Genomic DNA, 24,707 nt, shown 5'->3' with positions numbered 1-24,707 from the left:
GTAAAAAGTGCAAGGGGAAAAAAGTAAAAATAAGAAAAAGATACAGGACATAGTCTATGCATAGAAACAGATATGCTGACATTGTTGATATTTTCTGATTCCATGCTTCAAAATTCTGCAGTTTTTTATTGTCATAACCGTCTTGCAGGTGTGGTAAAAATTCTGATAACTCTACATTTGATAACTCAAACAATTGTAATCATATGTCTGACATAATAAGCACTAACCTATCTGATGTTTGTGAGCGCATAGCCTACTTCTCCTTGGAAAACTGCTATATTATATTTATATAATATTTATATATATATTTCATATTTATATTTCATATTTATTTAAAATAGTCATAACCTGTCTTTTAGTACTATGTATCCAAAAGATTACTTTCAATATAAACTTAAAAACTCAAAAAGTCTCCATTACATGTCATCATCAAACCATTCGGTCTAACCCACTTTGTGTTAGCAAATCAAATGGTTAAGCAAAGTCTAAGAACCCAACAGGGTTATCCTGTTGGGTTCTTAGAATCCAAGAAGAAACCAGTATGGTTGCACAAAGATCTCTCTGGTAAACTGGAAGATAAAAAGTACAATATAACTAAGGGACACATAACTAACGCAGAATATCAGCAAATTGCCTGAATCTGCAAAGGCTCTGAATGAACAAAGACTTGCAACAAAAGTCAAAGATTATTTTAAAAGTTTCTTTCAACACATAAATAATAAGAAAAAAAGTCATAGAAACAGTCGGTCCACTAAATAGGGAAGATGGCAAGGAAGTAACAGGCAGTAAAGAGAAAGCAGAGTTTCTTAACTCATTCTTTGTATCACTTCATGCAAAAATAAACTATAGCTCAACCTACCAAAGACATAAGTGTAAAAAAGACTAGAAATAAATATTAAAATAAATAAGAAAATGGTTTTGACGAATATAAATCACTGGGACCTGACAGATTACATCATAGAGTTCTGAAGGAGCTGGCAGATGTTATCTCAGAACTATTCTATCATATCTTTCAAAAATCCTGAAGCACTCAGGGATTACCTGAGGGTTGGAAAAGAGCTGGTGTGGTTGCCCTCTTGAAAAAAAGGGAAAAAATGACTTCCTGGGGGCGTGGCCTGTTGCCGAGGAGGGCTCCACCGAGCTCCTCAGAGATCTGGTCTGTATATCTAAATAAGATCATAGATAGCACCCCTTTTTGGCTAAGAAAGGGGCAGGGAGTAGCTCTGTAGGCTAGGGTCTATTCGTAAGCCACAGCCTTTTTCTTTTTTTGGCTGTGGATAGAGATTAGATCCAGCCGGAGCGGAGCTTTTATCTCCAGCCAGTTCTTCTCAGCTGCCTTTTTTTTTGGCAGCCCCAGACAGGCTAGCCCCCCCCAGGACAAAACAAAGTTTTTTTCAAGCTAGAATTGATACGGGCGGGTCCCACCCCTGTGAGATTTATGTTTTTATTACTATCTTAAATACCAGCACCATTTGTTTTAGAGACTTCTTTGTCTAAATGGATTTCAAAATGGCGATTTCTCTCCGTGGATGATTGATAGTGGATATACTTAGCCGGTTTTACCTTCCTGCAGACCGCTCCTTAACAAAATAAACTCTTCTTCTTTGGAAACAGAGGGGAGCAAAGCGCTGCTTACTTGTGTATTTATTATGGCACCCAGGTCAAAGAAGCGCCTTGCTACAAATGTGTCTAAAGAATTTAAAGAATTTTTACTGGAACCACAGCCTTTGTCTCCTATGCCTTCTACTGGAGAACTTTTAACACAGGAATATTTCTTTAAAATGTTTAATGATTTTAAACAAGAAATTAAGGAATTTGTATTGGAACTATATGATGATTTAAAGTCTAAAGTTAATCAAATGAAGGCGAACACGTTTGCAGCCGTGTCTGCCCTGTCAGATTATTCTGCTGAAATAGAGAACAAATTGGAAAGTTTGGAGAAGGCTAATTTTAATTTGACTACCAATATTCAAATTTTACAACAAAAAATTAGAGACACTGAACAACAGCTTATGATGATAAATTTTAATAGGAAGGCATTTGCAATAAGAGTCAGAGGATTCCGTGAAAAGGAGCAAGAGAATCTGAAACAGACCTTTGCTGAAGCCTTCAGCCATGCGGTGGGAAGCCCGGGACTTAATTTTGATTGGCAGATTCGGAAAATCTATCGCCAGAACTCATTGATAGCGGAACAGCGACAGCTCCCGAGGGACATAATTATACATTTCTCTACAAAAGAATCTAGAAACGCGATTGTGCAAAAGTTTCATAACAACAGTCTCCGAGTTGATGACCAGGACCTGATTGTCTTCAAAGATATACCTTTCCAGATGTTGAAAGCAAGAAGGGACTACACCTTTTTAACTAAAGAGCTTAGGAGTCAACAGATTCGATACAGATGGGAGGCCCCTGCCGGCATCACGGTTACATTTGAGAATCAAAGATTTCGTCTTAACTCTGTTTCGGAGGCTCAAGATTTCTACTGTAGGACTTTGAAGGCGGGACTTCCTGACTCACTTGGAAGAGAGGAGAGACAAGCGGAAGGAGAAGGCAAACGGCAGGCCATGTGGCTGTAAGATGGAGGGGGTTGCCTTTCCTCCCTCGGAGAAGCAGAAAAACGGAGATCGAGAATTTAGACATTTCAAAATATTCGCCAAAGTTAAGGACTGAATGGGGGTTTGAGACCTCTCTCCGGTAGAAAAAGCGGACTAATTCTTATCAGAAGGGAAAGCTGGGTGAAACTACTTTGAGCTAGATTTTAAATTAATGTTAGCATAAATTTGATAGTGGTAAACATTAGACAAGCAAGGGATGAGGGTAAAATATATGTGGAATGATTTACGTTGTTTAAAGCTTATTAGAACAGAAAGCCGGTTGGGATTATCTTAAGATAGGTGTAAAAAGAATGCGGAATGATTTATGTTGTTTAAACTTTGTTAGAAGGGACTATTTTAAAACAGAAGGTTAACTGACTCTTGCTGAAAGTATTATTTGAATATGTGGAATGATCCATGCTATTTAACTTTTATTAGAAGGGAAAGTTGGTTGAAATTGCTTTGAGTTAGATTTTAAACAAATGTTAGCATAAATTTGATAGTGGTAAATATCAGACAAGTAAGGGATGAGGGTAAAATGCATGTGGAATGAACTACGTTATTTAAATCCTATTAGAAGAGAAAGTCGGTTGGAATTATCTTAAGATAGAAGTTGATTTCTGTGTAAAGTAATATTTGATCTACGCTGCTTAACTTTACTAAGAAGGGGAAGCTTGGCTAGATTATTTTGAATTACTGTTTGAAAAGGAGGTTAAGAAAGATCATTTACGCTGTTTAAATTTTACTAGAAGGGAAAGCTTGATTACTCTTCTGCAAAGTAATTTGAATATGTGGCATGAACCACGTTGCTTAAATTTTATCGGAAGGGATCATAAGGTTTAGGAAGAGGAACGGGAGAGTCTACAGAAGGTTGGGGTAAATAACAAAGAAGTAAGAGACGAGAATAAAATATAGATAGAATGATTTATACTATTTAAGCATAGATAAAGATGGGGGGCTGAGATCAACACAAAGAGTGGTTTCTTTTTTTTTTCTTTTTTTCTTTTCTCTTTTCTTTTCTCTCTTCTTTTTTTCTGTTTTTCTTTCTTTTGACATATTACTTTTATTTTTTTTAATCCATATGTATACAAGATATTTTAGACAGAAGGTAGTGCCAGGTGTGGGCCCTGGGAAGTCGGGAGGATTAGGGATGGGGATTTGTGGGGGGTGGGTGGGGGGGTGTTAACATAGTCTTAATAAGAACAAGAATGTATTTATATACGGTGGTTCTTTTTTTTCTTTTTTTCTTTTTTTTTTTTCCTTGGTTCATTTTACTTTTATCAGATCAAACAACACTCGAATAAAGGCATACACCAAGGAGGGAGGTAGAGGGAAAGAAGAGGGAGGAGTAAGGAAGGAGTAAGGGGAATGTAAGGAGGGTGTGTGGGGAGTAAGGGGAGAAGGAAGGCTTGAGGGGAAAGGGAAGTAGGAGGGGAGTGTTAGAGGGAGAAAGGAAAGTTGGAGGGGGTAGATGGGGTGTATGGAGGATGGAAGGGTTAGGTGGGGTTGTGAATGATGAGTTGTGTTTCCTTTTTTTTGTTCGTTTTATCTCTTTTTTTTTCTTTTCTTATAGTAAATACCCTGTATATAAGTGATTGCAAATGGAATGTGAAAAATGAATAAAATATATTTAAAAAAAAAAAAAAAAAAAAGGGAAAAAATAAACAAACCAAGGAAACTACAGACCAATCAACCTACCATCCATACTTGGAAAAATACTGGCAAAGATATTAAAAAAACAGATCTGCGAACATCTAGAAACAAATATCTCTCTCTCTCTCTCTCTCTCTCTCTCTCTCCCTCCCTCCCTCCCTCCCTCCCTCCCTCCCTCCCTCCCTCCCTCCCTCCCTCTATCATTTAGCTATCTATCTAAAAGGCAGTATGGGTTTATTAAAAACAGATCATGCCAAACCAATCTTATTTCAATCTTTGACAAAGTGCATAAATTAATTGAGGTTACCTGATGACAAGAAGACGCTATAAGTTTGACACCCCTGATCTAGCACAAGTATGAAAGCCTATCACAATTCAGTTGAACCTAAAATGGGAAGGAAAGTTCTTTGGGCTCAGAACTGCAACATCAATAAAATTACTGCTCCAAGATGTTGACTTTCCTCTTCAAAACAAAATATTAACTGAAACTTGACTCCAAACAACTCTAGTTTACCAAGACCTTTCTTTTTTTTTTTACAATTTAAAGAAACAGGAAATATTTTGGTGGAAACAGGAAGCTTAACTGCTAACTTCCTATTCATGCAATGCTTTTTTTCTGCTGAAGAACGGTGGTGGGGGAAGTAGGATGAGGCAATCTAGAAGAGAGCAAAATCTCAAGGAAAAGAAATTTGACTACATCCACCTGCAGATGTTAGACAATACGAGGGAAAGTATAAGAGCCAGGAAGATGATACGTTTATGTCTGGCTAACCTACAGCTGGATTTCGGCCAACAAAAGTGAGGTGTTATACATTAGATTAAAAAAAATCTTTCCTCTTATCAGCAAGCACTGTGGAATTTAGAGTTTGTACCATTAGCAGTAGTTCTACTTCATTGGACATTTCTTGACTACACGTAATCATTCTAGAGAGTTAATTATAGAGAGTCATTAATTGATTATAGAATCATATTAGCATGCTGATTCAGAGATTGAACTGGAGCTGGGAAGTTCCAAAATCAGGCTGTTATTTAGCCACAGAAGGTACTGGGTGATTTTAGACTAGTTTCTTTCTCTGAGGCAAATGTTATCTTACAAGGTAATTGGAGGTAGTCTTTCCTTTGATCTCCACATATAGTCTGCTTCACTCTCCAGAAAAAAAGGAAAACATGGATGCAATAATACTTTCTTTTGGGATAGATACATCAGTAAGCCTAGAACAGCTGATGCAACCCACAGCAGTTATTCTATGCATAAAAGAAAAGAATTCAAAATACATCCCACATCCTGTCATTGTGCATACTAGATGATTTTCTCTCTCTGTCCCCAAATACACACACATAATGTTACATATGCATGACTAACCTTAATAGAAGCCTCAAACTACATGTTTTCTGGCAATTGTTCTTCAATGTGAGTAGTTTGTTTGATAGTTTAGCGTATTCATGCATTCTCTACTCATGTACCCAACGACAAAGTGAATTTAAATATATAGCTTTAAATAATGATTTCTATCAGGGTTTTTTTCCTTACAATGTATAACTTATTCTTAAAATGCAATATAATAGACTTGCCAATAAAAACTAGTTATTGGAAATAAACTAACGTAGCCATCTGTATTCCAAGCTGCTGTTTTTGATTTATAAAATAAATCAGCTGTGTTCAATAGCAATAGCAATAGCAATAGCAGTTAGACTTATATACCGCTTCATAGGACTTTCAGCCCTTTCTAAGAGGTTTACAGAGTCAGCGTATTGCCCCCAACAACAATCTGGGTCCTCATTTTACCCACCTCGGAAGGATGGAAGGCTGAGTCAACCCTGAGCCGGTGAGATTTGAACAGCCGAACTGCAGAACTGCAGTCAGCTGAAGTAGCCTGCAGTGCTGCATTTAACCACTGCGCCACCTCGGCTCTTCGAATGTACAGTGACATCTTTGCAAAATTTATAAAACAAAAAGCTAAAAATATAGGCCCACATGAGACAAGAGTGAGGGCAAATCCTTCAGAAGAAGACCATGACAAAATTAAGATGATTTAAGTGAAGGAGAGCTTTTTCAAAAGAATGATCGTCCGGAAGCACAAAATGCAAATTAGAGTAGTTTATCAAATCACGAAGTATTGCATATTACAGATCTGCAAACTTATCTATAAATACATAGTTAGCTGCAGATACCATGCCACAACACTGAGTTTCAAATAATCTCTATAATGATATAACTAAAGCAAGAACATTATTTTAAATAAAAAAAAACTTCAATGCAATCATACCTCATCTGGGACCATAACAAGAGGGTATTTGTCTTCAGAGAGAAAGTTAAAGAGGCACCATAATTTGAAAGCATCTCCATGGGATACAACACTGTTTCCATTCCTATCTGGATTATAATTCTTCTTTGCTGTCAATGTCCAACAAAGTTCATCAAAACTCTCCTTGACAAAAGCTCCTTCTGCTACCTGCAAAAGGAAAGTTGTTCATTTTCACTGAGAGACAAATAATGGTCACTTATTTTCCCAAATGGGATGAGAAACCCACAGCTCACAGATAGTTCCAAGCCCCTGATTGTTATCAAAATTTGGCAGCAAAAATCAGCCACATCTGCTTGTCAAAAGTGTGCCAATTCCTTAATACAACTGCCAAAGCCAGAAATAAACATGTCTTGCATTTCCTCTACAAAGGGCATGAAGGCTGAGTTATGAATTATAAATATAGTAATATTTAATATCTGACAGTGAGATGGGTAGTACCTAACATTGGCAAATAAATAAATAAGGACATAAATTAATGCTGCATTCTTTTTTCCCCTTCAGTGTACATTATCTGCCATGGAGGTGGGGGAGATGATTATATTATAGCTGACTGTTGCTTGCTAGAGACAAGATGCAGACTTGAGCCTTCTTGATGCACAATTTAATCTCTTTACCACAATGCTATACCAGTTTTCTGGTTTGGGTGCTTTGGTCATTTCCTCTATGCAAAAATACTTGCCTTCAAGTAAAGCAGTATACAATCACTGATGGGCTCTTTCACTGAGGTTAGGATTTGTTTGCTTAATTTTTTTTTTTCATTCTTGGGACAGCTCTAAGTATTTATGCTTTACGCCAGTTTTTTAACTTACTTTTCACGATGTAGTTAGGATTTCTAGGCCACACACATACAGGTAGCCTTTGACTTACAACAGTTCATTTGGTGACTGTTCAAAGTTACAATGGCACTGAAAAAAGTGACCTGTGGCCAGAGGTGGGTTGCTCCCAGTTCGGCCCAGATCGGGCGAACCGGTAGCAGCAGCCACGGGAGGTTCCGCCTACCTGCCCAGACTCTTCGCGTACGAGCAAGCATGTGCGAGTACATGAGCGAACCGGTAGTAACAAAATTGGCAACCCCCACTGCCTATGACCATTTTTCATACTTATGACCATTGCAGCATCTCCATGATCACATGATCAAAATTCAGATGATTGGCAACTGACTCATATTTAAGACAGTTGCAGTATTCCCTGAGTCCTTTCTGTCAATGTAACAGCCCAGATCCCTCTTATAACCATTGTAATCTTAATTCTAAGTTTCTTCTTGACACCTTTCCCACAACTTAACCTCCCTTGGCCTTGTATTTCTTAGACTTAACATAATTAACATTTCTTCCTGAAGAAGTTCTAATTCTCGATGTAACTTTAACTCTTGCTCTTCTCCACTGATGGAACAATCTACAGAATGGTAGTATGGGATCCACATGTTCTCCTTCTTTCTAGGGAAGTAGTTCAATGTTCTATGGCCCTGATGGTGAACCTATGGCATGCATGCCACAGGTGACACATGATGCCCTCTCTGCGGGCATGCCAGCCGTCATCCCAGCCCAGCTCCACCACACATGGACATGTGCCTCCCGCCAGCCAGCTGGTCTTTGGCTCTCTGCCGTGCATGTGCGGAGAGTATACGGGGGATGCGAGTTACGACAATGTGATAACACAAGTTTGACATCCCTGGTCTAGCTCATACAAGCTAGTTCTCTGCATATATTCAGCTATTGATTGAAGTGGAAATAAATGGCATGCAGCAGGGCATTCAAATTTGTCCTTTATCCATGGTATGAAAGAATCTAAAGCTCTCTTAACATAGATAACAATGTTCATCCCTTCTCCTTCTCTTGGACAGAACCCAAAACCTTGCTTGGCACAATTATGAGACCCTCTGGATCTCAGTAAAAACATGCCAAGTTACACCCTCCTCCATGATGAGATCATGAATGAGGGTTTTGTTACACACCAACTTGGCATTCAAAAGCACAGCCAAAGTACAGGATCACTGAGGATCCATGTCAAACACAACAAAACAGACAGCAAGATTTCTTTCAAACCAGTATCCCTGAAGATGGCCCACTCTCAGATTCCTACCATATCTCCCTACCCGCCTATCTCCTCAACTCCTCTTTTCCACCCTCCTCCACTAAGTTTCCTTCCCAGGGCAGGTACACATATCCAATCTCCACACACACACACACACACACACACATATCATAAGACTATTCACCCATATCCTGCCCTGATGAAGCATCAACAATAGCAACATAAACTAACCTCAGTGTAGTGGCAGCTTAAGAGTATCAGCTTTTCCTGAATTTTAAGCCCTAAGAAGATACAAAACCCACAGAAAGTGATCTTACACTGAAGGTGACTACTGATGGCACCTTCCTTGGCTATATGATCTATCTTTAGCCAAAATATTGCAGCTGGGGAATTCATTTCATTTTTTAAACTTAATAATATAATGATAATGCTGCTGTTGTGGTTAACCTACATCAACTGAAGTTGCCAACAGCACTAAATCTCCATTATATCACAGGACTCTACATTGACATGCCAAATTTGGGATATTTTACATAAAAAGGCATCTGTCCCATCACTGAACAGTGGTCTTTTCATAACAGGGATATCCATAGTTGAGGCTTCCCTCAAAAACAAAAATTGGGAACCCATTCCTTTTGAAAGAAAATAGAAAGTGCTTCAAAAACCAGATTTTCATGGTACTTTATGCAAAGGATTCTGCACTCAAGTATTATCTTTTTGATTTTTCTTGGCTTTCTAGATACTGTATATTTCTGAATTTGTATACTATAACAGAAGCAGATTTCCAAAAGGAAGTTTCCTTTGTCCTCAACTTAAAACAACATCTCTTCCTCAGTTAGTGCTAAGTTAAAAAAATAAATAGGTTAGTTCCAAAATAATTCATTTTAAATTCTTATGCATTTCCTTGACTATTTCACACTTCAGCTGCTGGTTCACTTTGTTCACAATTAATGAAAACTCTTGAATTATGTAAAAGATTTTTTCCCCTACTGACTGAAGACAAATTTAAGAAAAGATTATAACACCACAATCCTAATTTAAGGCAGATGAATTCTGTTGATCCAGATCTCTTAGCATAAGCCATACAATAGGAAAAAGTAGGGAACATGTAATGACTTTACAACTTTTGATTTACTACCCTATTTTTGTCAAATCATGCCTTTCTCAGTAGCTTTTTAAAAACAGCAACAGGGTTATTTTAAAAATGCTTATGCAAAAGAGAATTCCACAGACCTTGCTCCCAAAAGAAAGGTGCTTCAAACTGTAACATCAGAATGCCATGAAAGAGAAGCAGGCTGAATTCCTTTAATGAAAGCAGTCATGGATTGGATTGGATTGGATTGGGATGGACAATCACTTTTTCTGCTGAGAATTACTCTCTCTCTAAGATAAACTCTTAGAGATTATGGAGTCAGTAGAGCAAATGCAAGAACCATAGCTGTGATGGTGAACCTATGGCATGCATGCCCAAAGTGGCACATGGAGCCATGTTGCCTGGCATGCGCGGCGGCACCTGTTCTCTTCCAGGTTTCTGCTGTGCCTGCGACGATCAGCTGGCCTTTGTGTGTGCGGCAGTGCTGGAAACCAAAAGAGCTGGTCTTCCATTTTCCGGTGTGAGCATGCGTGCTGGCCAGCTGATTGATGCTTGCATATGCGCAGCAGTAACCAGAAGACTTGCTGGCCGGCACACATACACATGCCGGAAACCTGAAGTTCATTTTCCAGTGCGCGCATGCCCCCTGGGCAGCTTCTCTTCCTGGCTACTCCCTTTTCGTGATCCCTTTTTGTCACTCAGTGCTGCACTCGTGCACTCCCTTTTTGGAACTTGGTGATGAAAAGGTTCACTATCACTGTACTATAATATAGGGAAACAGCTGTCCCCTTGTCTTTTCTTTGCACAAAAGGGGCAGGTGGGTTTTACTGTGGGGCTTACAGGAGCTAATTCTCAGATGAAGAGGGACAGTTAGCTATAACATTATACAACTTTAGCTTACATAATAAACCATCACTAAGCAAACCACATTTTAACACAATGCGTGGATAAAGTAGAATATTTGTAGCTCAGGGTCAAAGGGCTCTTGGTGTTAATGATATTATCTAGTTTGGGTAATGGAACGTCTGCAATATAATAACCAAGCTCAGAGAAGTATCAATAGATACTCCACCCCCAGGTCTGGAAGCAAAATCAAGTTTTCAAATATATCAGAACATCATCAAAGTGAGAGCTGTATAGATCACTACTTTAGATCTTTGGCTGTCGATGATAAAGCCTCCCCACAACAATGCAGCTAATCCCCCCTTTCTCTCTATCCTCCTCCCTATGCACCATGCAGGCTTTATTCCTTTTCTTCCTCCTCCCTGTTTGTCCATTTAAATGTTTGTTTTGTGCCTTCTTTACTTTAAGAGTCAAAAATTGATTCTGTTTTTAAATGCATAAAGGGTTCTGGGGATGTACTTGAGAGACCGCCTCCTGCCAATTACCTCCCTGCGACCTATAAGATCACATAGATTGGGCCTCCTCCGAATACCATCCGCCAGTCAGTGCCGACTGGCAACTACACGGAGGAGGGCCTTTTCAGTAGCAGCTCCGACCCTTTGGAACGATCTCCCCGTGGAGATTCGTACCCTCACCACCGTCCAGACCTTCCGCACAGCCCTCAAGACCTGGCTATCCCGTCAGGCCTGGGGATAAGATCACAATCTGTCCCCACCCGAATGAAGAATGAATGTTGTGTATTATTTTACTCTTATGTATTGTTTTATGTTTATTGTTTATAACCCCCCCCTCTCCCTATTTTATGTAAGCCGCCCTGAGTCCCCGCGGGGAAAAGGGCGGCCTATAAATATTAATAAAATATCTAAAAAAAAAATGGAGCAAGAAATATTGGAACCATTCTATCGTCAAACTGCTTATAAACTAGCCAAACTGATTTTGTTTGGTTTCATACTATTAATAACTTTGAACTTTAGACCATAACAGAATATGTGGAATTATGCAAAAACTGCTGTAATTGTATATGTGGCATGCAGTGAGCATGGATGCCATAATCCAAAGATAAAGATTTGATAATCACAGGATTTTTCTGACTTTTAAAAAAAGTGGTATCGTAAAGATTTGAAATTATAATTCTGACTGTTCTTCTGCTGTAGGAAGAACAGGAAGGAGATATGAAACATGTATAGATGCAAGTCTGGACAGCTTCAAGGCCACCTTTATGGTCATGAAACTGTGGTCAAAGTAATTCCACATCAATTTTCAGAAGTTTCAAGAACATTTCATTCTTAATATATTATAAAGACAACCTACTAATTCTTAAGCAAATTGTACCTAGAATTTTCCAGTTTTCTCTGTAAATCAATTTTCTCCAAATGCTTGCACTCAAATATATTATACCGCATTGCCCATAATTCCCAGTAATCCTTTAAGCCATTATAACTAACTTTAAGCCATTATATTTCATATACCAACACATTGTGAGCACATCAAGTTTGGGCATACTACTATAGGTCATGTTTCACACCTGTGCTGTACTTTTTTTAGCACATTTCTGAATAGAGGGCTTTCCAACAATGTGTTAATTAATTGTTCATCCCAGAAAAATTCCTGTGATATAGAATAACAAATCTGTCTTGACATGACAACAGCACATTCAATTAATAATATTTTTCTTCTAGGTAAACCACATAAACATGTAGCCATGCTACCCTTTGGAAGGAGAGAACTGGAAGGCTTCCCTTTTTCAGAAATAGAGATCATTTTCCCTCTTGTATATGCAAAGTAACTGTAAAAACAAAGAACTAACTGGTTAAAAGTCTTCCTGTAGACGTTAACCTGCCAGCAAAAACTGGAACTATCAGCTTATCCAAAGTATCAGAGAGGCTGAACTTCAGGCTATCAAAGTGAGTGAAAGAGAAAAAGGCTTACCTTGTCCAATATATACTTGTTGAGATATGGCATATATCCCTGACTTGATACTGGGCCATCATCATCATCTTTGAAATGTTCCTCCAAAGCTACAGGATCATGAGGAATACAAAGCACAGTGTAGAGGTTGTGAGAAAGCACCTGGGATAATAAGGGAACAACAAGCATTCAGTAATGAATTAGATACAATACAGGACATCATGCTTGTTTGTTTATTCTTTACATTATTGCCTCATTCACATACTAAACAGAATGAACTTAGTGGCTATCATTCTCACATCCTTACTGAAACTATAATTGGCCCTATTCCCGAACAGACATGTGAACAACTAGCATATCTGCAAATATGTCCAACCTTGAATATTATGAAGTAGGGAAAGGCCAGGTTAGATAACAAATTATTTCAGTCCCTTCTTCATTAAAAATTATGTTAATGATTTGTTTACTTGAAAATCTGAGCAAAGGTAAACTATTCAAGACTTTTTGAGCCTCTCAGAGCACTAACATCTTACAATAACAGAATATACAGCCTTGAATGTAAAATAATGTATACAATGTACTTTAACCATTTCCTTCTCTCAACTAAAATGGGTTTGTATCCTTACATACAGAAGACATTCTATAACATCTGTATGAAGACACTCCTGGCTCTGTTAATAAAAGGCAATGAACAACAAACTAGCCTACCATACTTTAGCCTTTTGAGGGGTTTCTTAACCAGGGCTGTGTGGAACCCTAGGGTTCCATGAGTGGTCACTCGTGGTTCCCTAGGAGACCATGATTTTGGAAAAGCAGACACTGAACAAAAGCCCTCCACCTTCAACATTGGGTTGACTGCCAAAGGATGCATACCCTGGCTGGGAACAGGAATTATGCAGGCACATGCAATCAGGAAGGTGACCAAAACACCAGCTGAAGAGGGAGTAAGAGGAAGGACGAAGAGAAGAGGGAAGAGCATCTTGGTTCTGATAGTTTCCCATTTTATTTTGCCAGAAGATTGAATATGTCAAGGTCAAGCTTGACCAGGATTAATCAAATGAAACTTTCCTTCTGCAAAATTCTCTATTGTATGTACAAAGGAATAGTTTGCATTTACAATTCAAAATGCACAAGACTTTCAGAGTTCATAAGGTCCCAGCCCACTTCTATGCTTAAAGTAAGCATAGAGTACGCTTATTCAATTGACTATTTAGAGCACTAAGAAGTAAAAGGAACACTTTTACACACAGGTCCACAAGACAATATCATCCAGGAATCCATTTAATTATTCATTTAATATAAAGATACAATATCAACTCTCCCAAAGTAGAATACAACTTTTAAAATTTCTCACCCAATAAATACTATTTCATTAATATTTCCTTTACCAAGAATCATTTGCTTTACTTTTTGATTTACAACAGAACACACTCACAGTGAAATCTTCTATATACACACTCAGAAATTAATAGAGTTCATTTGGACTAATTCCCCAAGAAAGTGATTGCAATCTAAAAGACTTAAACATCTCTCAAGCAGAAGTGTTGACATTGGGTATTCTCTGTGATGACAGCCTTACTCCAAATTCCAGCCACTCTAAATGTCTGATGGGGAAGGGGAGGGATCAGGTAGTTTCTCAGCAACCAAACAATAGACTAGTCCACAAGGATGAAGACGTTTTACAGAGGTTCAACTCATTTGGGAGTTCATTTGGGATTTGCAGGGCCTACGTTTATGTTAATTTATCAAAGAAAGTCTTTCTGTTTTGCACAGAATGCATGTAAGGGGCTTCTTCATTAAAAAGGCTTGCCAAAATGGGCCCTGAAAACCCTGATATGGTCATTTTATCAGGATATAGAAAAATATGAAACCATTTTACAGAAACAGTAATAAAATAAGATTTTAAAAAATCTCTGAAATGGCTAAATCTTGCACAATAGCATGCAGGATTTCAAGTAAAACTGAAGCTTCTGAAGATTTGAGGCAATCCTACATGGCTTTGGTGATCTTCTGAGAGACTGAACACCAATTGCGATAGTCAAAATCTCGCAAAACTATAGCCATTATATCCACTCACCCATCCCTAACAGAATGCAGTAACATTTGATACCTGAAATAGCTGGATTAAATTTTGGATTAAAAAGAATCTTCTCAGCTAAGAAAAAGTATTATGTAATCAGATTTTATTAGTTAGAATAAGGAAAAGATCAAAGAAATATCTACATCTCAAAAACTACAATTTTAGGTACTTTTTCCTGACACAGTGGTACTTAGTCATGAGTAAACATAAGTAGGATTCAGAGGTGGGTTCCTGCCAGTTCTAACTTCTTCTACAGAAGAGGTTCCACAAATCTACCATGCCATTTAGAACCGGTTCCAGCTCCCTCCCCCCACCCATCCGCACCACGCTTGTCCCGCCCGCCGCTCACTGATTGGCTTGCTCACCAATCGCCCTGCCCGCCTTTAAGAGTCCTATCTAAACCTTAAAGTCTTAAAGCTGTCAAGTCTGAACATCCCAGGGGGGGGGGGGTTCTAAAGGGCAAGGGTTCAAGGGTCTTGTAACTTGACAGCTTTAAGACTTGCGTGCTTCAAATGCCAGAGTTTCTGACCCAACATTTTGGTTGCTAAGCAAGAGCATTGTTAAGTGAGTTTCACCACATTTTACAAGTTGGCCATGCCCACCCAGTCACATGGCTGCCAAGCCACTCCCACTCGGTCACATGGCTGGCAAACCACTCCCACCCAATCACATGGCCAGCAAGCCACTCCCACAAAGCAGGCCACACCTACAGAAGAGGTTGTAAAAAAATTTGAAACCCACCACTGGTCGGATTGTGCTGCACGTGTTTTATCTTAATCTTTAGATAACAAGAGCTGAAAACAATTCAGGTAACTAGACTCAAGTAAGACAATGCAATATTGTCACTTTTATACAGACTTTTACCTAGAGTGATTAGTCAAGCTACTTATATTGTTCTTGTCACAACTGTCAAAAATCAACCCCAACTTTTCAGACTTTTTTCACCATGCTAGTACACATTTTCATTGTTCTCCTTCACGCTACTGGACACGGTAAACTCTGCAAAAACTCCCAAAGTACATTTCAGATAATTCTTTGGGTTTGGGAGAATTCTTTGGGATATTATGGGAAATAGATTAAAAGGACGTTTAAGCCAAACTGCTTAAACTCAGAGAATGTACTGTATATAAAAAATAATCCGACTTAAGTCTGTCTCAGGTAAGTCAACATTTTTTTTGGGCCAGAGACAAATTTAAAGTACAAAACATGTTCTGCGTGCTTTTTCAAAAAGGATGCCATTAAGAGCATTATTTATTCACAAAAAGGTTATGATAGCAAATTTGGCTACTTACAAATTCTCCAAGTAGCAACCATGACCTGGATGACTGAGAATCTCCACAGACATTACTGGAATTGTGAGTCGGTTATACATTTAAATCTGAGTTTAAAGTTTGGACTGACCAATTTTTAAATAAAGGAATAAGACCTAAAGTATTTTTGTATCATATTGCCTTCTGACTTTATATTGGTAATTTTTATTAACACAAACACTCATTTAGCCATCAACAAACTTAATTTGCTCTAGATCTAAAGCAGGGAACAGTAATGTTCTTTTCAAAATATTGTTACTAGCTGAATTTTCACAATTTTTCTTTGTTCCACTGAACCAGTTCTGCTTTTAGTGTAAGTCTGTTTATTGCCTTATGGTTATAAACATATTTTACAAAGCTGATCTATTTTTATAGCTGTTGGATAAATATTTTCTTTATAATGGATTAGTTTAACTAACTTTTATGGCCTTTATTACAAAAAAATACTGCTGACAGGTTCAAAAAAATATTTCTTAAATCATTAACATAAGGGAGTCTTGGCACATTGAAGAATAGTAAGCTTTTGTGTGCAAGGCTTATTTAATAACACATATTAGATCAAATATTTTATATACTGGATATGCCAGTTTTGTCAAAATGGATTAAGGTGCCACAAAATCCTTTTTTTAATTAAAAGTTTTTTTATTAAACACACAATAAAACATTGGACACAGTGTAACCATCCTGGCAATGTCTTTGCCATACATACTAAAATATAAATTTAAATGTCATAACCACCTTGCTTATTTACATTTGGTCTGTTCAGTACTTACAAATATAAAGACATCTTACTTCCATCCATAATACTTTGATCTTGTCTTATACATTTTCACTCTGTTATCGTTACATACATAATTCTAATTTTCCATTCTATAGTTCCTAGTCATTTTTTATTTTGCCCCCCCCCATTTTCTGTTCCAACCATCGATAAAATTTATCCCAGATCTTGTAGTATACTGCTTCATCTTTATTTTTCATTTCCCACGTCAGTCTATCCATTTCAGCACAAGTCAGAATTTTCCTAATCATTTCCTCTTCTTGTGGAATTTCCCTGTTTTTCCAGTTTTCAGCAAAAACCATTCTTGCTGCCCTTGTAATATCTATTGTTAAGTAGATTACCCCCTTGTTATATTTGTCCTTTATAATTCGCAAAAAAAATAATTCTGTTTTGAATTCTATTTCCTCTTCAGTTAACACTACCAGGCACATTTGAATTTTCTGCCAATATTCTTCTGCTTTTTTACACAATCACCACATATGGTAGTATGTGTCTGATTTGTGATCGCATTTCCAACAATTTGGCAATATATTTCTAAACATTTTTGCCAATCTCGCTGGCGGAAGATGCAACCTATAAAAGAGATGCCACAAAATTCTTATTTTTGCCACAGCAGTCTGCAAGGAGACAAAGCCGTGATATTTACCAATCTAGTTTCTTTAAAAAGTAAAAGGTAAAGTGCAATAAAAAATATGAACAATAAATGTTAATATTAATGGTGGTTTTATTTTTATCATGTATATAGGTGCCTATATAGGTGCCTCTCACTCAAAGGATCTGGGTGGCTTATAAGGATTATAAATCAGAAAAACCTACAACATATAATCCTTAATATTCAAAAATAAGCAATATCCATCACAATTGAAAACGTTGATCAACAGCAGAGTTCTACTCTTCTACTCACAAGACCCTAAATGAGACCCTAACAAGGATGGGACCATACAAATGAGATGCTGTCCCACAAGACTGCCACTGTCACTCCAGAGTCCAACAATATGGCACTGTTTGATAGAAAGTCCTTGGAGCAGGGTCTCTCTACTAGATTTAGTGGGGTGAACAGAAACAATGGGAGAAAGGCGGTCATGTAATTAGCCTTTATCCGATGTCACCTAGGGCTTTACAGATGACACAGCTTGAACTCTATCCAAAAGCCTACTGAGAACCAATCTAGTTCACGAAGCCAATATAGTATATCAGCATTATGAGAAATGCCAAAAACTGCTTATGCCATTGCATTCTAGACCAGTTGCAGCTTCCAAATACTCTTTCAAGGGGAGCCCCATGTAAGGTGCAGTAATCCAAGCAGGAAGTTATTAAAGCAGAAGTTATGATAAGCAGGATATAACAGTCTAGGAATTGTGCAGATGATGAACACATGCAAAACACAAATACATCAGTTACAGCTCCTACCAGCTCCTAACAGGAGCCAAGAGTCAAAAGAACCCCCCAAAAATGTACCAACTGATTGGGGAAGTACACCACCTGCAGAGTTAAAAATGGAAAATCCCCAAAGCCAGGAGGCCTTTAAACTCACCATCAATCTTGCCAGGATTTGATGATTCAGTTATTTGCTGCTAGAAGTATTTATATGCACTTACATTATGTGCTATGTAAGACAGAAACCAAGTGAGAGAAGTGCAAAGTTTTTTCTTGGAGATGAAAGAAACATCGAGGGAACATGTGAAGGAGGTGCAAAACAATTGCAACTGTGAGCCTCATCCTCAAAGGTTCAACAAAATTATTTAACAGTCAGACCACCCACCACATTTTTCTGTATATGCAATCCATTTAAATATACTATATGCCTTAGTTATGTTCAAGGAATTATCCAAAGGAGCAAAGCCCTGTTCCAAAGTTGATGTGAAAAGGCGAAGACTTAAAAATGAGTACAACGTAGAGTTACATACACAACGCCATCTCCACATCTATCTGACTGGTCTATGCCTTGCACAGCAGGAGGTTGGGCTTCTAAATTCATGGTGTTTGTATTTGTTTGTTTCTAAATTCTTATGTATTGGGGGACTTTCTATGGTATTTGTTCACCTAGAGTTTCTGGGAATAGGCATCATTTAAGCAAAATCTAAATACTATGCATTCAGCTGAGAGATCATACAAGGAATTGCAATTGTGTTTGCTGAAATGTAAACACATCTCTATAATAGCAATAGCACTTAGACTTATATACTGCTTCACAGTGCTTTACAACCCTCTCTAAGAGGCTTACAGAGTCAGCATATTGCGCCCAACAATCTGGGTCTTCATTTTACCCACCTTGGAAGGATGGAAGGCTGAGTCAACCTTGAGCCTGGTGAGATTCAATCTGCCAAACTGCTGGCAGCTGATGATCAGCAAAAATAGCCTGCAGTACTGCACTCTAACCACTGTGCCACCGCGGCTCTACAATGACCTGCGATCATAGAGCAGGATCCTGAATTGAATAAGACCGTTGGCTTACCTGAATGGTCATTCTCTAGGCGCTGCGGAGTGTCCAAGCACGGGTTAACTTTAGCTTGCTGCCCAAGGAACTGAGTTTTAAAATTGATTGTAGCTCCGGCTCTTGGTTGCCTCAGAGGCTCAGTTTTGAAAAACGAAGATCAAATAGTCCACAACTCGAACCAGTCTAAGTCCAAGCCAAGACATAAGGTGAAAGAAACACACCTCGTGGCCCCACCTCAAGGGTGGGTTTGGACACTCCGCAGCGCCTAGAGAACGACCATTCAGGTAAGCCAACAGTCTTTCTCCTAGGCGCTGCTTGGAGTGTCCAAGCACGGGACATGCCAAAGCTATGTCGAAGTCGGGAGGGAAGAAGAAGAACTGTCTGGGGCCATGGTACTCTCCTCCCAAAGGGCGCCTCAGTGGAGGCGAACATGTCAAGTTTGTAGTTTCGGGTGAATGGAGACGGACCAGACCATGTAGCAGCATGGCAAATTTCCTCAATCGGAGCTTGAGTAGCCCAAGGGCCAACGTTGCTGCGCTCCTTGTAGAATGGGTGGTAATACAAGGCGGAAACAGTCTGGCCTGAGTCTCGTAAGCCATCTTGATGCTTGCTCTGAGCCAGCATCCAATGGTGGAGGACGTGACTTTCTTTCCTATGGAAGCAGGTTGGAATGAAACAAATAATGTTTCCGACCTATGGAAAGGAGCAGTCCGCTTCATGTAAATGCGCACCGCCCGCCGCACGTCCAACTTGTGTCACATTACTTCTCTCTGGTGCTTGGGACGAGGACAGAAGTTTGGAAGTATCACCTCTTATGCCCTGTGGAAAACAGTGTTAATCTTTGGAACGAAAGCAGGATCCAACCATAAGATGACTCTATCGGAGTGGAAGATGCAGAGATCGCCTCTGACTGACAAGGCGGCCAATTCCGATATCCTGCGAGCTGAGGTGATGGCGACCAGGAAGGCAGTTTTAAGGGTGAGGTGGCGCAGACCCACCGTCCGCAATGGCTCAAAGGGGGACACGGCAAGCACCTGTAGTACAACAGCCAAGTCCCAAGTAGGTTACCTATGGATGGGGGCGGACAGATGTTGGACGCCACTTTTAAGAAGCCCCGAACCTGGGGATGTCTAGAAAGTGGTAACTGAGAGTCAGTAGACAGAATGGTGCCCAGAACAACCACCTGTCTACGGAGAGTGTTGGGTGCAAGGCCCTTGACCAAACCACCCTGCAGAAATTCGAGGACCTGTGGGATGGTCGCAGACAAAGCCACTATCTGACGGCTGAGGCATCAACGTGAGAAGGCCGACCAGGTCGCTTCATAAATTCTGACGGTGGAAAGTCGTCTAGAAGCTTGAATAGTCCAGATGACTCTGTCGGAAAAACAGTGAAGCCTCAGGAGGTCCCCCTCAAGTGCCAGACGGCCAATTGCAGCTAATGGGGCTCCAGGTGTTGGACAGCCCCCTGGCTGAGGGAGATTTGCTCCTGAGGTATGCACCATGGCCAGGATACCGACAGGTTGACCAGGTCGGCGAACCAAGTCCTCCTCGGCCAATGAGGAGCTTCCAGCAGCACCTCCGCCCCCTCTTCCAGTATCTTCCAGATGACCTGTGGGATCAGAGGAAGAGGAGGGAAGGCATGCAGTCGATCTGGAGGCCAGCGGGATCGTAAAGCATCTGTGCCCTCCGCCCCGGGGCAGTGGAATCTGGTGAAAAACCGGGGGAGGTGTGTGTTGGCTGGCAAGGCGAACAGGTCGACCACCGGGTGGCTGAACCTCTGGGACAGCTGGCAGAACAGTCTCGGATGCAGCCGCCATTCCGAGTTCTGGATGGTGGTCCTGCTTAGCCAGTCCGCCGTCACGTTGTCTACGCCAGAGATGTGGTCTGCTTGAATTGAGGCAAGACGTCTCTCCGCCCAGTGACCCAGGGCCTCCGCTTCTGACATCAGAGCCAGGGACCGCGGTCCGCCCTGATGGTTGATGTAAGCTTTGGCGGCTATGTTGTCCGTCAGAATCAGTACATCGCGGCCCCTGACCTGATCAAGGAAATGGCACAGGGCGAGTTTGGCCACCCGAAGCTCTAGCCAGTTGATGTTGGGGGCGAGCTCCGCCTGCGACCATCTGCCCTGGACTACCGAGGTCCCTAGATGAGCACCCCAGCCGAAGAGACTGGTGTCTGTAGTGATTATCAGGCGCTCCGGTTCTCTGAAGCAACTGCCCTTGAGGAGCGCCTCTGACAGCCACCACCTGAGGGATCGGAGGACCTTCGGGGGAACCCGTATCACGCCTCTGGAGTTGCTGGCCTTCCTCCTCTGGAGAGGGAGCAGAAACCACTGCAGTTCTCGCGTGTGCAACCGCGCCCACAGGACCACCGAAATGCGAAACACCAGCTTCCCCATCAGCTGCGAGAGGGAGACGATCGACGCTGAACCGGTCAAGCGGATGCTTCTCACCAGGGTCCAGATGCTGTCCACCCTCTCCTGAGTAAGGAAGACTTGGCAGGTCTCGGAGTTGATGATCGTTCTGAGGTGCTGGATTCTGCAGGTCGGGGTCAGGTGACTTTTGGCGAGGTTGACTGAGAACCTGCGGAGATGCAGGACCTTGATGGTGGTGTTCAAGACTGCCCGGGCCTGCCCCCTGGATGACGAGTGGATAAGGATGTCGTCCAGGTAGCATTCCAATCTCACGGGAAGAGACCGGAGTCGTGCAGCCACAGCGGCCAGCAGCTTGTTGAATGTCCGCGGGGCCGATGAGAGTCCGAAGGGAAGAGCCTTGTACTGGTAATGGTGATCGGTGAACTGGAACCTCAAGAACTTGCAATGCGCTGGGTGGATCGGAACATGCAGGTACGCTTCTTTCAGGTCAAAGTCAGCAGATCACCCCGCAGCCCAGGATGGTCTGGAGGGACTGCATTTTGAAGCCCTTGTACGCTAGGTGTTTGTTCAGCTTCTTGAGGTCCAGAATCGCCCTCACCCCCCTCCCCGATGACTTGGGGACCAGGAAGAGGATGGAATAAAACCCCCTGCCTTCTTGACCCCTGGGGACCTCCTCTATGGCCGCTATCTCCAGGAGGTGTTCTATCTCCGCCCTCATCAGTTGGAGCTTGTGGGAGGACCTGGGGATGGAGCAACGGAGGAAGGTTCTTGAGGGAAGGGACAGGAACTCCAGGGTCAGCCTATGGCGGACTGTGTTCCTGACCCAACTGTCCGTCGTGGTCTCCTCCCACTGAGCGGCATAGAGCTGGAGATGGCTGCCTATGGGGGGGGAGCCCTGTGACGGTCACTTGGATTTCCGAAAGGGTTTGTTGGAATAACCCCCTCGGAATGGCTTGCAGAACCCTTGCTGCCTGCCTCTGTCCCTAAACAAGGACCTATCTTGGGAGCGATCCTGTGGAGGAACGTAGGTGCGACCGGGGTTGCCTGAGGAAGTGGAGGGCTCGCTGTTTCAAAAAGAATTCTTACGAAAGAGCTGACCCTTACGTTCCTGCTTCTTAGTGACTGGAGGAAGCACTTTGCGTTTATCCTTGGACTCAGTCAGGAATGGGTCCAAGGCCTCCCCAAGGAGCTTTCCCCCTTTGAAGGGAGCGGAAGCCACCTTCCATTTCACCTTCACGTCAGCCTGCCAGTGGCAAAGCCACAGCAGGCGCCTCAAGGTGACATTCGAGGCCAGGGGCCTAGATAAAAATTTAGTGGCCACAAGAGAGGCGTCAACGGAGTACTCCACAGCGGAAATAATCTTATTGACATCCTGCCTAGTCCTGGAGTCTCCTGCCGGAAGCCCTGCTAGCAACTTTCAAAGCCAGAACAGGGCTGCCCTGCCAAAATAGGAAGAGGACGCGGAAGTGCGCATGGCCCAGGCGGTAGCCAAGTGAGTCTTGTGAGCCGCGGATTCCACCCTCTTGTCCTCTGCCTTAAGCCCTTCCAGCAATTCCATGGGAAGGGAGGAGGGAGAGGTGAGGGACATGATAGGGTCATCCAACTGGGGAAGCTTCAGAAACTCCTCCAGTGGGGCCTCCATAGTGTACAGCTTCCTGTCCATTCCACTGGGGTTGGCCATGGACCCCGGTTGGGCCCATTGCCGCTGAATTACATCTAGGAACAATTGAGGGGCCGGGACTAAGTCCAGAGGCGGAGGCACCTCCTTAAATAAGCCTGCTCCAGGATCCTGGGGCCCTATGGTTACTCCAGTGGCTTGCTCAGATGGAGTTTTGGCCATGGGGGCTGGAAGGCCCCCAGGCCTTGGTGAGAATGGCCCGAAACATAGCGGGGTTGAAGAGGCCTGAACTAGTGGTCTGCTCAGGGGCGGGGTTCTCATCATCCGAGAGAACTGGAACCTCTATCTCAGCCTCCTCCAAATCTGAGACTTTGCTAAGGCCCGTTGGGGCAGGAGAGGACGCCCTAGCCTCAGAGGTTTTGGAGCGTGCAGTATGGCTCGCAACGGGTTTGGGCGCCACAGAGGGCAACTTAGCCGCTAACTGCAACATGCCATCAGAAATACCCCGTGAAATGGCACAAGCCACAACCTCCTCCATCGCTTTAGATAGCATGGCCTCCTGACCCTCAGGGGGAGGGAGCTCCAATTCAGAAGGAGCCAAGGATTCCTCCTCAGCCCCTGAATCTAAGTCTGCCAGGGAGTCCACAGCCATAGAATGAGTTGGTGACCCCAGAGATGCCCTAGGAGGATTGGGGGAAAACCCAAAGTCTTCGCTGCCTGGGCCTAAGGGTGATTCCCCCTGTTGGAAGTCACTTCTGGGAGACCCACCCCCGGATTCACTTGGAGTGGAGCCCACGGGATTCTTGCGCTGCACGGCCTGGGCCTTCTGGAATTGTTTCTCCAGGGCCTTCTGGCAGCGCACTGCCATCCTTTCCTCGGCCTTAGAGGCCATCCCTGCTTTTGGCTGATTCTCCCTGGGGGAAACGCCCACCCCAACACCCTTGGCCGCTGGGTTGGGCCTACTTCGCTTGTTGGGTGTGGGCCTGGTCAGACTGCCTCCTTGTTTCCCTTCGTTGCTGTGCTGAGGGCTGATCTGCTTCTCCATGCTGCCAGCAATCAGAAGGAATAGGCCTGATGAAGGATGGGTCTGGGCCTCGCGTTGGGCCTTGAGAGGTATTAGGCCCTGAACGACAGATGAAGCCTTAGTGGAGCTGGCTGCTGGATCAGCCAAGCGCCTGCAGATCTTCTTGAGGCAGGTAGGAAGGCTGGTTAGGCCCAAGTTCCCCGCGGCCGCTGGTCTGAGAAAGAGGAGGGCAAGAGCATGCCTGGCCACCCAGTGCAAGGCCCTAGGCTTAGGGCGGCCCGATCTGCTGAGGTGGGACAGGCTGCGCGGCAAGGCAGGAGCCCAGAAAATGGAATGTGCCAAATTAAGCTATCCAAAATGGTGCCCATTCATGCGCGTGATTGGAGCGGCGACGGGGCTTCGGGGAGCCTAGCGCTCCTCGTGAGGGGATCCCTGGCTACCTAGCTCGCCCCTCAGGCTCAAGGGCTGCTGCCCAGAGCACCCCAACCTTAGGATTCACCCAAAACAGCGCCTGGGCTGTCAGCGCTCCAGAGAGCCTGTCCCAGTGTTGCGGACGCAAACGGAGCGATCGGAGGCTTGATAACAACAGAAAAAAA

At 42.3% G+C, this 24,707-nt stretch overlaps 1 protein-coding gene across 1 annotated transcript in view; it reads right to left on the bottom strand.

Annotated features, from left to right (window-relative positions):
* DEF6 (DEF6 guanine nucleotide exchange factor) overlaps positions 1-24,707 on the bottom strand; it is a 65,292-nt gene that overhangs the window by 22,448 nt on the left and 18,137 nt on the right. The window contains exons 2-3 of the mRNA XM_032217276.1: positions 12,513-12,653; positions 6,515-6,700 (exon numbers count right to left, since the gene is read on the bottom strand). Of these exons, the coding sequence (XP_032073167.1) occupies positions 6,515-6,700; positions 12,513-12,653 (327 nt within the window). The remainder of the gene's footprint in view (positions 1-6,514; positions 6,701-12,512; positions 12,654-24,707) is intronic.

The sequence above is a fragment of the Thamnophis elegans genome, chromosome 5, assembly GCF_009769535.1.
Source record: "Thamnophis elegans isolate rThaEle1 chromosome 5, rThaEle1.pri, whole genome shotgun sequence".
NCBI lineage: Eukaryota > Metazoa > Chordata > Lepidosauria > Squamata > Colubridae > Thamnophis > Thamnophis elegans.
Note: the sequence above shows the minus strand (reverse complement) of the source record. Positions and strands in the feature narration are given on the sequence as shown.